The 15,261-nt window shown below is 48.1% G+C and overlaps 2 protein-coding genes across 2 annotated transcripts; one reads left to right on the forward strand and one right to left on the reverse strand.

The window, feature by feature from the left end:
• Positions 1 to 3,935: 3,935 nt before the first annotated feature.
• zmat3 (zinc finger, matrin-type 3) lies at positions 3,936 to 10,377 on the reverse strand. Its single transcript, XM_062450968.1, has 6 exons — positions 9,965 to 10,377; positions 7,031 to 7,494; positions 6,697 to 6,837; positions 6,270 to 6,445; positions 5,842 to 5,942; positions 3,936 to 4,144 (listed from the first exon to the last, which is right to left on the reverse strand). The coding sequence occupies exons 1-6, from the start codon at positions 10,083 to 10,085 to the stop codon at positions 3,936 to 3,938; spliced, it is 1,212 nt and encodes a 403-aa protein (XP_062306952.1). The 5' UTR covers positions 10,086 to 10,377.
• Positions 10,378 to 10,551: 174 nt separating this feature from the next.
• Positions 10,552 to 15,261, forward strand: LOC134010830 (phosphatidylinositol 4,5-bisphosphate 3-kinase catalytic subunit alpha isoform-like; the record flags this gene model as incomplete). The annotated part of the gene is made up of 6 exons (XM_062450113.1): positions 10,552 to 11,176; positions 11,817 to 11,942; positions 13,161 to 13,567; positions 14,285 to 14,494; positions 14,963 to 15,057; positions 15,199 to 15,261. Coding segments are annotated over exons 3-6 (720 nt in total), but the record flags the coding sequence as incomplete, so codon positions are not given.

Below are 15,261 nucleotides of genomic sequence, written 5' to 3' on the forward strand. Positions count from 1 at the left end.
AAATTAACTCCAGGAGACAAAGAACTTTTCCTGATATAAATCAGGCCTCCTCTTCTTCCTCCTCCTCCATGCACATGCACACACACACACACACAAACAGTCACCTGTTTACAGGTCTGAGTGTGTGTACACAAAGAACAGCTGGCTCAACGACTCACAGCAGGCTTGGTGGGGGGGGGGGGGGCGAGATGGGGGGGGGGGGGGGGGTGGATGGACTACTAACGATCAACGTCCGAGCAAGAACAACACAACCAGGGTCAGGGCCCATTCATGACACTTTGGCTCCCCCCTCTGGTGTTTGGGAAGAACTGCTTATCAGTCGTCTAACGGTCCTGCCAGATGGAAATGTTGACTGTAATGAGAGCTGGAGGATATGTAACACCACATGAGCCTCAGGTGTTTAATTAGAAATTAAGTTCTCCTCTGGTCAAAATTTAAATATTAAAATTGTGCAAGCAGTCTGTAAACTCACTTAGGAACTTAAAATCAAAACTGACATAATATCTTATGTGGCCTGTAGATGGCTCTATACTTGAATTGGATTCCCAGTCACTTTTGCAATGCAATGCACATATTCCTCTGCAAGTCTTCCTCGTCACAGGCCCGGCGGAGGACATGATGAAACTGTATAGGACCCATACTGACAGAGTCTTTAGTCTGTTCTGGTCTCTGGCGTTGCACTTAAGCAGATAATAATCTGTCAGATGATCTTGTTTTTCTCAGTCAGCCATAAAACATCTCTCTCTCTTTCTCCCTCTCCCTCTCTTGTATTCATTCACTTACCTCCTTTGTTATCCGCAAACTCTTCTACTGACTGGGAGGACATACTGTACATGCTAAAGAAAGACAAAAACACCATCTATAAGTTAAAAGTTCTTTTTACTGAAGTGTTAGTACATAGTGTGACCAAATAGCATGTATTATTCACTGTTGATTAAACGGACAGGAAACCCAGGCCAGTGTTCGTTTCGACGCTGAATACTTCATACTCTGTTCCAGATCGTTTGACTGTTCAATAGAGATTCGGAGGAAACTCTATCCTAATGTTTTGGGTGTGACTCTGTGTGTGTCATCGTCAAGTCCTCTCTGTGAGCGTCCGGGGAAAGGCACTGTGGGTAATCCTTAGTGACTCGGGAGTGGTAAACCTCCTCAAACGACCCATCAGGGCTCAGTGTTCGATTGGAAATGCTCTTTGTGTAAAGGAGGAAATGGAGCCTTTGAAAATGTCACGTTTATGCACGTGCGTGCGTGTGAAGGGGTGAGGTGTGTGTGTGAAGGGGTGAGGTGTGTCTGCGTGGGGGTGGATATGTGGGTCTCCCAGGGGATTGTTGTGTTCCCATGCTGGGGTCATCACTTCCTGACTGAACGACAAACATCTGTTCTTCGCCCCCTTGAAAACATCCTCTTCCAGACTGTCTTTCTCAAACACACATTCACACACACACACACAAATACATACACACACACACACCTTCAAGCTAGAATGCACAGTACATCTTTGTGGTACATGTACAGTACATGTTTCATAAAGGGTAAGCCTAAAAGATGCTCTTCATCATGTTGTCATGGACCTAGTCCAGTCCAGTCATGGACCTAGTCCAGTCCAGTCCTGCCTAGTCCCAGTCTAGGCCCAACGGGTGCATTTGAGCAGCTTCATACAACAGAACCAGATAGTAGTCTGCTGCTCTGAGGTCGACCAGTGATCTGGCATGGTGTCTGTGATGCAGCACTAGCCTTGGCCCAGATCATTAGGCGCTTCACTCATCTCTCTGAGTCTCTCCTTCTTTCCCTTCCCCCTCTACCACCCCCCCCCCCCCCCCCACACACACACACACCACCACCCCCATCTCTCCAGCTCTCGTAGGAAGTGTAGCAGAGGACAGAAGCTGCAGACACACAACACTTCTACCAAGCACACCAATCGATGAAACCCATTTAATTACCATGTTTCAGCTCCCTGCAAAATCCCCCAGACGTCATGTGGCTACTGCAGGTAATCTGGAACAGATCTGGACAGCTATTTCCTGATGCTGTGCATTCAAATGTTCCCTTTAGATATCTATCCTTCTCTCTGTAAACAATTGTTGTAAATGATTTAGGAGTCATCACATAAGCAAATAATTCATCAAATCATCAAAACAAGTCATCATTATTCATCATCATAAAGTCCAGTGTTACTACCAATTATTAATTAAATAAACAGAGCATGTTCTTTTCAGTAAATGATTCTTGCGCTTCTGGAACATCATCCTCTCTAATCTACTTAAATAATTATAGAGTGATATATGGTACTCATGCACATATGTAAAATCCACCTACAGTATTTACAGTACAATATTCATAAAAGTATTCTTCATGTACACAAATTGTTGAATCATGTTTGTCTACTGGAGGAAACTAAAACAATAGTTTAAAAAAACGTAAGTACTACACAACAAAAGGTAATTATTTAACCTAGACTAGCAACATATTCTGCAATAGAATTAATTATATTTTCATTTTGCCTAAATAATTTGAGGAGGAACTCCAAAAATAACTATTTAGGTCGGGATATTAGGAATAGAAGTAGAGAAAATGCAGTAAAATCGTGATCAAATCTCTTTGTTCTGGCCGTTTGTCCACCTGGAATCTAAAAGCTGAGCCTTCCCAGAGAGCCCTGGAGTGAGAACACAGCTTCTCTGAGCAGGGTCACTCCTTCTGCGAGGAGTTACGTAACAGTCCCTCTCATGTACAGCCTCAAAACACTTCATCAAAGATGGCCCCCACTCAGTCCCCTCACAAGCCCAGGACCTCGATATGTAGGCTGGGAGGAGGGAAGAGGGGGGAGAGGGCGAGGGAGGTGCTTAGAGCAGCTGTTTTTCTTCCATTGTCAAAAAAAACAACAGTGTGCCATAAAATACATGCATTCTTTGGAGAGCTGGATGCCCGGGGTTGATGTTCGATCCTCGTACCAAAACGGCAGACGATAGTTCCTGTTCCGAACCCTGTGAAAGCAGCATGCATGCAGACTAGGAAACGTCAGCTTTCACTCGTTTTGTGCAAAGTGTGCGTGGTGGGGGGTTGCGGGAGGGGGTGGGATAATTGTCATCGCAATCCTAGTACAGTACAATACGATCTCCCAGTCTGGGCTGGCATACCGTAGTCTAGTCAGTACAGTTACAGTTATAGCATAGCCCACACATAGCCCATGTCCTATGGTACCATTCTTAGCGAATTATGTAAAACATTAGAACCAAAGAAGTGAAAATAAAACTAAACTAAATCTATTGAATATAGAGATATTCTTTTTCCATACACTTCCATCCACAATCAGATATAATGTAAAACAAAAACAAAAAAACGATAACATCCTCATAATCATATGTTATTGATGAATAAATAAGCTATGCTAATAATAACCATACACATTCCAGAGGACGAACACCTTAAAACATATCATGGAATGAACATACTGTACATTAAGTAATCCAAACTAAAACAAAAGATCGACAACATACAAGACAGGTGCATACAAATATCATGGGCTAACTCAAACACACAGAGCTGACAGACAGGGCTATGGCCATGAAGACAACACGATAACGTTCTCCCACTCCTTTTTCAGCTGGCAGCAGGAAGTCTTCCATCCCCCCCGTCCTGCCTGCCAGCTCGGTGCGGCAACAGCGAACTGACGTACACGTGTCGGGCGCTGAGGTCAGCGGGGGGAGTCAGTTACCCCGCTGTACCTCCGTTCTCTAGCGTTCCACCTGAGGGTCAAAGGTCACGGTCAACTCGAGACAGCGGCGGCGGAGGGTGGAAGGAGGATTCGAATTTGAATCGAAACTGACCGTGACAACCTGGAACGAGCGCCCCATCACAAACCCCTTCCTCCCCTCCCACCCCATCCCGCCCCCCCGGTTCCCCCCGCCCGCCCACCTCCCCCCCCTCCCTCTCCCCTACGTGTAGCCCAGGGTCTCCATCTCGCTGCGGTAGCGCTGCTCCGACACCTTGCTCTTGTGCTGCTTGCTCTCCAGGTGCAGACGGAAGTTGGGCTCCTCCCCGGCGCCGCAGTTGCACATGGAGCAGTAGAACTGGCCGCTGGGCGTCACGCACATGGCCAGGTCCCGCGGGATGCGCTGCCTCGGCCGCGGGTTGTAGTACGGGCCTGGGGCGCGTTCACACACACATACACGCACACACATACATACACGCACACACATACACGCACACACATACACGCACACACATACACGCACACACATACACGCACACACATACATACACGCACACGCATACACGCACACACATACACGCACACACATACACGCACACACGTACACGCATACACGCACACACATACACGCACACACATACATACACGCACACACGTACGCGCACACACGTACGCGCACACACATACACACATACACGCACACACATACACGCACACGCACACACGTACGCGCACACATATACACGCACACACATACACGCACACACATACACGCACACACATACACGCACACACATACACGCACGCACGCATGCATGCACAGGAAAACATTGAGATCAGACACTTGAGGGGGAAACGTATTTGGGCAAGTTACAGGGACTACACAAATACACAGCACACACACACTCTCCCTCACACACCCACACACTCCCTCACACACACACTCTCCCTCACACACACACACACACTCTACCCCACACACACACAGTTAGAGGCTGTGCTCATTAGAGACATGCAGACCGAGAGATCTCAACGCTGTTATTAGTTAGCTGTGTATGAGAGGAAGAGAACAGATGCCCTACACTGCAGGGCAACATGGGAAATAGAGGCTACACACACACACACACACACACAGTCCAAGCCAGAACAGACTAATACTGACATGGACTCCAACTCAGTTCTATTCTTAGACTGATGTCCATAAAAAAACATGATTAGATCAGCCAACCGCTAAGCCCTGACAAGAGAGTTGGGTACGGTTGTGTGTGTGTTTGTGTGTGTGTTTAAGAGGAAGATGATTCATCCTCAGAAGAATGGTTAGGATTATGCAGTGTGTGTGTGTGTGGGTGGATCTGATTAAGTGTGGAGACCTGAGTCTGCGACCATGCAGGTGGAGCTGTGTGTGAGGTCAGCGAGGAAGATCTGACGCAGGTTACTGGAACGGTTTACACACAGCCTGTGTGTAAACCGTCCACACACGCCCTGTACGCATGGCCGGACTCCTACAACACGCACCTGTCACTCATCCTGAACACACGGCCTGTTACGGTGTTATGTTCTAGAGCGTGAAACCCACTGAGCATCATGCTCAACTAAACATGAGAACATGGGCTCTGAACACTACCCTCGTAATGCAGGATTGCTGTAACTTCAGATAAAAACACACAAAAAAACAACTAAACAACAAAACTTTTTCTCAGTCTACTGTAGTGCCTAGTCCTCAGTGTTGATTGATGGGGCCTGGTAGTAGTGGCTGGCTGGCAAGCTATCTGGCTGGCAAGCTTGCTGCCTGGCTGAATTGCATGAAGTCTGACTGACTTTGTCTAGCTATCTGGACTGTCAACAACATGTGATAGTCACATTTCATGCCTGGAGATTTAAAACAACTGCCAACTACATTCCATATTTTCCACCAGTGTCATATAACTGTAACAGAGTGTACACAACAACAATACCCGAATTCATCTCATCTCTCAAACGACTTAAACAAAAAATACTTTTCTCAGAACCAGAGTTGTTTTCCCTCTATGTCATGGAGGTTCTCTTCTCTAAAGATAGTTCTAGATGTGCTTTCAGCTGACAGTTGCTGTTTAAAAGTTGTTATTGATTTTGTTTTTTAGTTTTTTTACCTGGCATTGCGGCGGACACCTGCAGGGTCCTTCGGTTTTTGACCAGTCGGTACTCACTCCCCTCCTTCCTCTGACGCCGCTGGGTGGACTCGGACGGGTCTCTGAAACACGGAGCGGTTGTGTAACTGCGGCCCAAGCGGGCTTTCCGAAAGTCGGAGAACGGTTTCCTCGACCGTATGTGTCTGCGGGGCCTGCTTGTGTGTGAGTCTGTGCGGCAGCGTGCATCTGTTGTTTGTGCTGAGAGAAGCCGTGGGGTGTGTGAGTGTGTCTGTGTGTGTGTCTGTGTGTGTGTCTGTGTGTGTGTCTGTGTGTGTCTGTGTGTCTGTGTGTGTGTCTGTGTGTCTGTGTGTGTGTCTGTGTGTGTGTCTGTCTGTGTGTCTGTGTGTGTGTCTGTGTGTCTGTGTGTGTGTGTGTGTGCGGGGGCTCACATGGTGCTGCAGGCCTGCTGGGCCTCGGCCAGCCTCAGCCTCTTGGCGTGGTTCTTCCCCTGGTAGTGGGCCTGTGCCACGGCGGGGGAGCTGAAGGAGGCGTCGCACAGCTTACAGTAGTCGTTCTCTGTGGCCAGGATCACCCGACTGGCCCCCTTGAAAGACAGTGGCACTGGCTGGGCAAGAGAGGAGGGGTGAAGGGGCAGAATAAAGGAGAGACGGGGAAGAACATGCTCATGTTAAGTTAGCGGTCATATGCTGGAGTTATCCTATGGTGTTTTATGTTCTATAAAGTATATCCATAGAAACTCTCGACGTCTCAAACAGACATCTTGGGCGTTTCACCTTGGAAAACGCTTGGAAGTATTGTACAGTACTGCACTGTACTGTTTTCCATTGTGTCCTATTGTGATCCGTCCAGGTTTACCTGCTTTGAAGGCACACTCTCTGTTGAGGAGGTGGGGAGAGGTTGCTGGGTAACTGGCTCTGTGCTCTCGGGTATTCTGATTGGTGGAGGCTGCTGGCTTCCAGCGTAGAAGTTCCTTAGCTTCTTAGAGTGGTTTTTGCCCTGCAGGGTGTATAGACCATGTCAGGAAGTATGGCTCCGTGTCAGAGAGACTTTGCTGTCCACTCTTCTGGGAAAAAAGTGACCTTTACAATGTGTGTGTTTGCTCTTTGTGTGGATGTAGATGTGTACGATACCACATGCTATAGTACTCTGGATAAGAGCGTCTGCTAAATGACTAAATGTACTCTCCTACCTGATAGTGGGCCTGTGCTTGCTGTGCAGAGTTGAGCGTGACGTTACACAGCTTGCAGTAGAGAGGCTTGCACATGTCTTCCAGGGTGGAATCGGACTCCTCTTCCCCCAGTAGAGGGTCATCTTCCTGGGGTTGGACGCTGGCTGGGGCTGCCTGGGGCAGTAGAGGACCGGGACCAGGAACAGGGACTAGACCGGGACCGGGCCCAGGATGAGGACCAGGAATTGGGCCAGAGCAAGGATCAGGGGCGAGGGGCAGGAGGGGGACAGTGGCCCTCTGGAGCAGGTGGGGGTGGGGAGGGAGAGTTGTGGCTGTTAGGGGACGGGGGAGAGGGAAGCGGAGAGAGTCTGGGTCCACTACCACAGGCGGGGGCCCCAGGGTGGGTGGAGGGCCCATGGTCTGGAACGGCTGCTGTTGGTGGTGCCCAAACAGGCCCAGTGGAGGCTTCAGCATAGCCTCAGGCCCTGACAGAGAGACAGCACAGTACCAATCACACAGGCCAGCTCAGACTCTGATAGTGACAACACTCAAATCTGCCCCACAAAAAGGGCTTAAAATAGCCTCGCAATCGGTCGACAACATCACAATTCAGAGGGACGCGTTCTGAACTGAAATGCCAAGGCGTGTTTGTTCCAAAGAGCGACAATGGCTTGTTAGCGACATTAGCACAAGGCAGCCATCTCCCACAGGCAAGGGACGGTTCCTAGCACTGGGAGAGAAGACACTAAGTAAGTCCGGGGGAAGCTTGGTTCACAGTCCAGTGGGGATTGTGGAGATGAGGCCTTGCCAGGCTTCCCTGGCAGTCATGCAGAAAGAGACACACAGTACGGTCCCCGGCTGTCCATGACACTGGACACTCCATGCACTCTCGCTCTGGATCCGGGTCTGATTCAAATAGACCAGGATCTGCCTGCTTGGCCGGGAAGATTGTACCCACGCATATGTGTGTATGTTTGTGTGTGTGTTTCGTGTGTGTGTGTATAACTGAAGTGGGGGACTCCAGTCAGCAGCAGCTGTGACTGACCGTGCCTACCGGAAGCTTCCGCCGTATCGACTTGGACTGAGAGACCGAGGAGCCCAACAACAGTGATTCATAGCCCCAAAATAACGCGGTGGGATGCTGTTGCTTCCGCCGCCAGGGCGGGGACACTAAGTCGACAGAATGTCGGGACAAGAATGGAACTTTCCCATGTCCCAATGAGAGTTTCAGAAGTCGAGTGACGCTCGATGGGACGGTATCGCGTCGCACACGTTAATGCCGTGGCCACATGTAACAGGAACGCGTGCTTAACACCTAGCTACGGTAATACACGGCATATTATCGAGACATAGAGACGTTCATGTCTGCAGTATCCCCGATGCTTCAGGCTCTAAGCTGTGCATTGGGGTGGGGTAGAGTAGAGTGGGGTGGGGTAGAGTAGAGTGGGGTGGGGTAGAGTAGAGTAGAGTGGGGTGGGGTGGGATGGTGTAGGGTAGAGTAGAGTGGGGTGGGGTGGGATGGTGTAGGGTAGAGTAGAGTGGGGTGGGGTGGTGTAGGGTAGAGTAGAGTGGGGTGGGGTGGGGTGGGATGGTGTAGGGTAGAGTAGAGTGGGGTGGGGTGGGGAAGAGTAGAGTAGAGTAGTTGCACTGTACAGGACGGCTACCTTCCACCAAACTTAGAGGGGTCAACCATGTGTGGATACTGAATCCTATGATTAATAGAGAATCCAGAAGCAGCTCTGTACCCAAAATAGGTCGAGGGACCTACATAGACAGCTCAAGGTCAGAGTAACAGTCCCCTTTGCCATCCTAGGCATGTTGTGTTTTACCCCCGAGACGCAGAACTGGGATTTGAAACTCCAAACTGCCTCTGAACAGAAATGATGCCATGGCTCAGCCCATCAAGAGGCTTGTTTCAGGTTAGCTGAGGTGAAAGAAAGTCAGGTGCTAGGGTTAGGGGTTTATGTGTGTGTGTGTTTGCATGTGTGTGGGTGTGCATACGGTAAGTGTGTATGTGGGTGTGTGTCTGTTGTGTGATAGTAGGGGGATGGGGTGCGTACCATAATGCTTGTGTCTGTGTGTGTATGTTGGTATGGGGGGAGGATAGCTGGTCTCATAAGGTACAGTAATGGTCCATAAGGCCAGGAGAACCCAAGCAGTGTTTCTGTCCTGAAATAGCCAGGTATTTTCACTGCAGTTTAGCGCTAGAAACTGTAGCTCCGACACATCAATTATGGAGTGTAGACCGCATGCTCGAAGCACTGACTTCATCTGCATGGTTAGCCTTTTGAATGAAGAGAGGTTGAAGGGTGGAATATTGACTAGAACATGCCCATGAACTGCAGCAGTAGAATGATCTTGGATCAGTGTAAAAATGGCAACTATGCCATGATATAAAGAGTTTAAGTGTGAATCTGAAACCTTCAGATTCACACTTAGCATTTGTCAGAATCCTGATATGGAGATCAACTAGGTAAATTGAGTCTGTGACGTTAAGCCTGAAATGGACCTGGAAGGGTTTCAATATCTTGAAATAGGTTATGAGAGTAGTTATGATTATAAAGTAAAGGAAGGCGGTGTGACTGAGGTTTGCTTCGCTGGCATCTCTGCTGTACCTGCGAGCAGGATACTGTAGGTGAAGTCATTACGGACTGCATTAATAGACTAGCCACTCCATCGAGTTAACTTCTACTTTAAAAAAAATATATATAAATGAAAGGGAAGCAGGCAAGAGTGACAACCCCTTAAATAGATTTTAAGACGTCCTTTCACCGTCATAGTTAGTCGCCTGTACAAAAATCTACAACAAAAGATTCATGGTTTTCATGTTCAAATTCTGCAGCCTACGATTGCAAACATGTTTGATCAGCATTTCACTGCATTTTCTCAACTGCATTCAGCCATCCTTTCTCGCCTTCAGCCGAGTGACAGCAACGCATGCAAACATTTTCTTACCTGCCAAACGACCGAAATAATGGCTGCTATCTCCATAGTTCAGAGGATGAGTGCCGAAATTCCTGCAGTAATCTGCACTTTGATAATAAGCATCTCTGTTCTTCACATGCAACGCCATCATCGGATTCGCATCCCTCTGCCAATTTAAAGCCAGCTCCGAACCATACGTGCAGTCCCAGCTCGTTTCACCGGGGAGGGTCGAAAATCGCCGAGAACACGGGATTAAATGTATTTTACTGCAAATAGAATGTAGGCTAACTGGTTTGTGAGTGTATTAAAGTGACCATTTCTGTGACGATTTATAAAACAAAAATTAAATGACATAGATATTTTCTTTATGTTCATCTTTTAACGATGCCATCCTCTTCTTGATGGTGCAGTCCGTTTCCGATACCAGTGACTATAGTGGACTAGTCTTGGGAATGTTAATTTCATACACCGAAAGGGAAGATTGGCACAGCTATGGCAAATGTCTGATAGGTTTTCATTAGAATAAATTATTGAAAATTAAATAAAAACATGTAAGAACTGAGTTATCAACATCCCAGTTCTATTTGTTTGACACAGAAAAAAATGTATTTAGCCTATCTTTAATTTTTTGGGGAAATTTCAAATATTCGATATCTACTGTAAATGAGCATACTACAGCAAACAACGAGCTTCCATACATGACCAATGGCTTACTTTGATGCACCTGTATGCGATACTTAATAATCACAGCACATCTTTATAACCGATTTTCCCCGTAACGTAAAGCCACCATCTGTAAAGTTTTTACGTGGTAGTTCATGCGAGGACAGCTCATAGAGACAGCTTATCTCATTGTCAGAAAGTTGATGTGAACAGAAATGCTTTAGTGTGTGGGAGTGAGAGGCGTGTGATCAATCAATATTGAGATTCGTGACTGAAGTGAAGATCAACACTTGGAACAGGGGTTGGAAACGGGGTACGGCGCATCGCACTCGGATCAACACACCGACAGTATTACTGTTACTGTAGGTGCGCCCAATACAACCCAAGGCAAAACTGATAGCTAATTCTGTTGTCGTGGGTTCATTTTTTAACATATCAAGCAACGGATTACTGGTCAAACTGAAGAAGACTGCTTTTATATGGAGAGAATGTTCCCGTCGACTCGTAGGTAGAAGACGCAAGCCGCGCACTGTGGTATGGACAGCGGGAGAAGGAACAGCCCTCTCGCCGTGGAATGAGGTTGGTGGTGGACAATCCTCACACACTTTGAGACATGTCTGTCTGAAGTTATTTTATCTTACTGTAAAAACAACAGTTCTTACTGTAAGAGTAACTGGTTGACTAGCAAGTTACCTATTTGGATCTGACATTCCATATTGATATCAAGCTAACTAGATAGCTAGAATTAGGCAAGGAAAGAAGGAAACTGTCAGTCTAGCTTACTGGCTAAGGGGTAGACAGGCTAGTAGTTGCAGTACAGTCTAGCCTGTACATTCTGCCTGGATGTTCCCCTGCTTGCTAGCTAGCTTACTAGCTAACGTTAAACATTTAGCTCGATATAGCACCATAGAACATATATTTTTGCCGATGTAAATGTGTCATTTGAAAATGTAAGTAATAAAAGCAATTTAAAATGTAGTAGACAGACAGCTAGCTATGTCGCTATTAGTGGACATGCATCAAATATGTAATTTTGGGAGATGGAATTATAACCAACCAATGCGACCAAGTTGACCAGCAACCAACCAAAGGGGTAGCCTGAACCATTTAACATTTTCTCTGCATAACCAGCTAACCAGTTGAAGGTCATATTTCCATATAAAAAGCTTGTGATTATTGTGTATTAAGTGCCTAGATTTTCTCTTTCGTTATTTCAAAGGCACTGTCACTGGCAAGCTAGCTGTCCCGTCCACCTGACAACCACACACAGCAATCGATGCTGTCAAAGACGATCTGACTCATGCTGGGTGAAAACACCACCGGAAAACTAAAACAGCTCTCCAAGGTATGACATTATGAAACGCATGCCATGCCTTTTGAATGTGTGTTTTTCGAAAGGATGAGTACTGCGCTCTTAATAGACGGACACTTGTTCCCCCTCTTGGAGTGCGATAGACAAAGTTTGCATTGTAAAGAGCCCCCCTCGCTCTCCCAGTCATCTGCATTCAAAGTAGTCAGGCTTCACAACACCAGGTTTCCTCACATCCGGAGTTTGAGGAAGCTTCCTTTAGCTCGTTGGCCTCACATCCTGATGACCAGATTGGGAAAAGCACGACTGGGGGTTTGTTGTTGCAACTGTCAATGTTGTGACATGATGTTATACCAGATCAGAGGTTATGGCAAAAAAATAAAATAACTGTGTGGGTGTGTGCGCGCTTTTGATAGTATGCACGCACTGTACTGTATTTATCAACAACACTATTTGTGTGTGTTGGTATGTGTGTGTTTTTATATTATGCACACACTGTATAGCTACTCCAGCAAACTGAAGGAATCCTCCAGTCACTGCCACATGACTCATCGCACAGATCATCGCAATTTCTTCTGTTGGGCAGTGACAGCCATGACGTCACCATTCCTACTGCTCCTAACATGTTGCTCGTATTTCCCATCCCTGTGTGACAGTCTGGGCTTTAGTCACCAGGTGTTGTGCTTCCCTGTTAGTGGGTTAGGAGTGTCGAGCTAGCTGGATGATGAGTTATTTTAGAAGCCGTTGCCGCCCAGCCAAGTGGACGAGTGGATGAATGTTCTGTGGGCTGCACCGATGGTGTGAACACAGCTCAAGACTCTCTCACTTCTGTAAACATACCCAGTTTTTTTTCTGGGTGAGAGAGGCACTGAGTAAGAGGAACTGGGAACAGCCACCACACCAAGACACGGTCAGACCAGGGAGCTGGCTGTCTCGCAAATGGGACTACCAAATTAAGGGTTCTATTCTGCTCTGCTTTACTCCTACCCTACCAACTCTACTCCTTCTCCTACCTTATTCTACTCCTACTGTACCCCTAAACTACTCCTACCCTACCAACTCTACTCCTTCTCCTACCTTATTCTACTCCTTCTGTACCCCTAAACTACTCCTACCCTACCAACTCTACTCCTTCTCCTACCTTATTCTACTCCTACTGTACCCCTACCCTATTCTACTCCTACCTTACTCTACTCTACTCTGTTATATCCATCAGGCTAATGCTGCCTTGCCCCCCCCCCCTCCCCCCTCCAGGAGACAGTGCCTAGCTTCTGAGTCAGTGTGAGTGGGCTGAGGCCCGAGCTGAGAGATGCCCCCCCGGCCGTCCTCCGGGGAGCTATGGGGCATCCACCTGATGCCCCCCCGGATCCTGGTGGACTGCCTGCTGCCCAACGGTATGATCCTGACCATGGAGTGCCTGCGCGAGGCCACGCTCGTCACCGTCAAGCACGAGCTGTTCAAGGAGGCCCGCAAGTACCCCCTGCCCCACCTCCTTCAGGAGGAGACGTGCTACATCTTCGTCAGCGTCACCCAGGAAGCCGAGCGCGAGGAGTTCTACGACGAGACCAAGAGGCTGTGCGACCTCCGCCTCTTCCAGCCCTTCCTGAAGGTCATCGAGCCCGTGGGGAACCGCGAGGAGAAGATCCTCAACCGAGAAATCGGTACGTGCGGGGGGGGGGGGGGGGAGTTTATCCTTCAGGGCCTCCTCTTGGGTGAAATGCCGCGTGCGGAGCTTTTGTGTGAGTGCTCGGTTGTGAGATCAGGGTTTCCCGCAGCATTTTTCAGTTAAGGCGGCCGCCTAAGCAACACACGCCTGCCGCCTGAACTACGTTGTCAAAAAAATTTGAGGAGTAGCGTCACACATATGTGATTCTGAACATTCCAACCGACTATTTTCCGATAGACAAAAACTACTGTATATGACAAACGCTATAGTATGGCTTCAAAATTTACAATTAGGAGGCTAACAAGTAACACTAGCAGGTAGTAGCATTGCTACGAGTATTATGCTAGGTTGCTAGGTAACGGAAGCTAACTAAAACTAGCTAGCTTCCGTTTTGGAAAAATAACTCACTCCTTAAAAGGTTAGCGATACCCGCCGTGTTACTCTGTCCTGTTTTCTCCCTTCCATTCCGAAACGCCAGTGTCCCTTCTCTGCAGAACGCATTAGTCTATCGCACAAACTATCCCCCAACCCACATTAGTCTACCACCCCGCCCCCCCGGTTTGACGGCAAACCCCACCCTACCACCTTAACTAACACATTTTCTGCGGGAAACCCTGGAGATGGCACTGAAGCGTCATCATCAACGTGAGCCGGGGGGGGGAGAAAACAGCTTCTGGAAGAAAAAAAAAACGTGGCGTTTGTTTGATTCCAGGTTTTGCCATCGGTATGCCCGTGTGTGAGTTTGACCTGGTGAAGGACCCCGAGGTGCAGGACTTCAGGAGGAACATCCTGAGCGTGTGCAAAGACGCCGTGGAGCTCCGCGACGCCCACGGCTGTCACAGCCGAGCCCTGTACGTCTACCCGCCCAACGTGGAGTCCACCCTGGAGCTCCCCAAACACATCTACAGCAAACTGGACAAAGGTAGGTGTGTGAGGGAGTCAGGATGCTGAGCGGTTAGGGAATCGGGCTAGTAATCAGAAGGTTGCTGGTTCGTGCCAAAATAACGTTGTGTCCTTGGGCCAGGCACTTCACCCTACTTGCCTCGGGGGAATGTCCCTGTACTTACTGTAAATCGCTCTGGATAAGAGCGTCTGCTAAATGACTAAATGTAAATGTGACGTACTGAACACCGATAGCTATCGTCCATGGGACTCTAGAGGTGGATTGTGTTTCTCATGTTTCTCTCATGTGGTGAATAGCTGATTTGGCTCAGATATACAGTAGGTGCCAGCCAATCCCAGCCACCCTTGCACACTTTCAAGTTTATATGATATGAGCAGCTGTTACAGGTACTTTGGAATTTGTTGCTATACAGATTCTAAGGGAACAGTATTCTGTGGTGCACTGTTCGGTCGTATCTTTAATCCAAACTCCATGATGTTCCTCCAGGTCAGATCATTGTGGTGATATGGGTGATTGTCTCCCCAAACAAGGACAAACAGAAGTACACGTTGAAGATCAACCACGACTGTGTACCAGAGCAGGTGTGGAGCACATCTAACCACCTCCACCCAGCTGTGGGCCTTCTCGTCTGGTCAATGATCACATTCGCTTGCAATGATGAGGTGTGGTGTCACCTTGCGTCCTCACAGTGTGTGTGTGTGTGTGCGTGCGGGGCCTGCCAGGTGATAGCGGAGGCCATCAGGAAGAAGACTCGCAGCATGCTGTTGTCTCCGGAGCAGCTGAAG

Source organism: Osmerus eperlanus, chromosome 24 (genome assembly GCF_963692335.1).
Source record: "Osmerus eperlanus chromosome 24, fOsmEpe2.1, whole genome shotgun sequence".
NCBI lineage: Eukaryota > Metazoa > Chordata > Actinopteri > Osmeriformes > Osmeridae > Osmerus > Osmerus eperlanus.

Bases quoted from the DNA above. Each gene is read 5' to 3' on its own strand.
- zmat3 (XM_062450968.1), bottom strand. From the start codon at position 10,085: ATGATGGCGTTGCATGTGAAGAACAGAGATGCTTATTATCAAAGTGCA. The intron at 6,838-7,030 runs GTAGGAGAGTAC...TACACCCTGCAG, and splicing joins AAGCACAGGCCCACTATCAG to GGCAAAAACCACTCTAAGAA. The intron at 5,943-6,269 runs GTGAGCCCCCGC...TCCGTGTTTCAG, and splicing joins CAGCAGGCCTGCAGCACCAT to AGACCCGTCCGAGTCCACCC.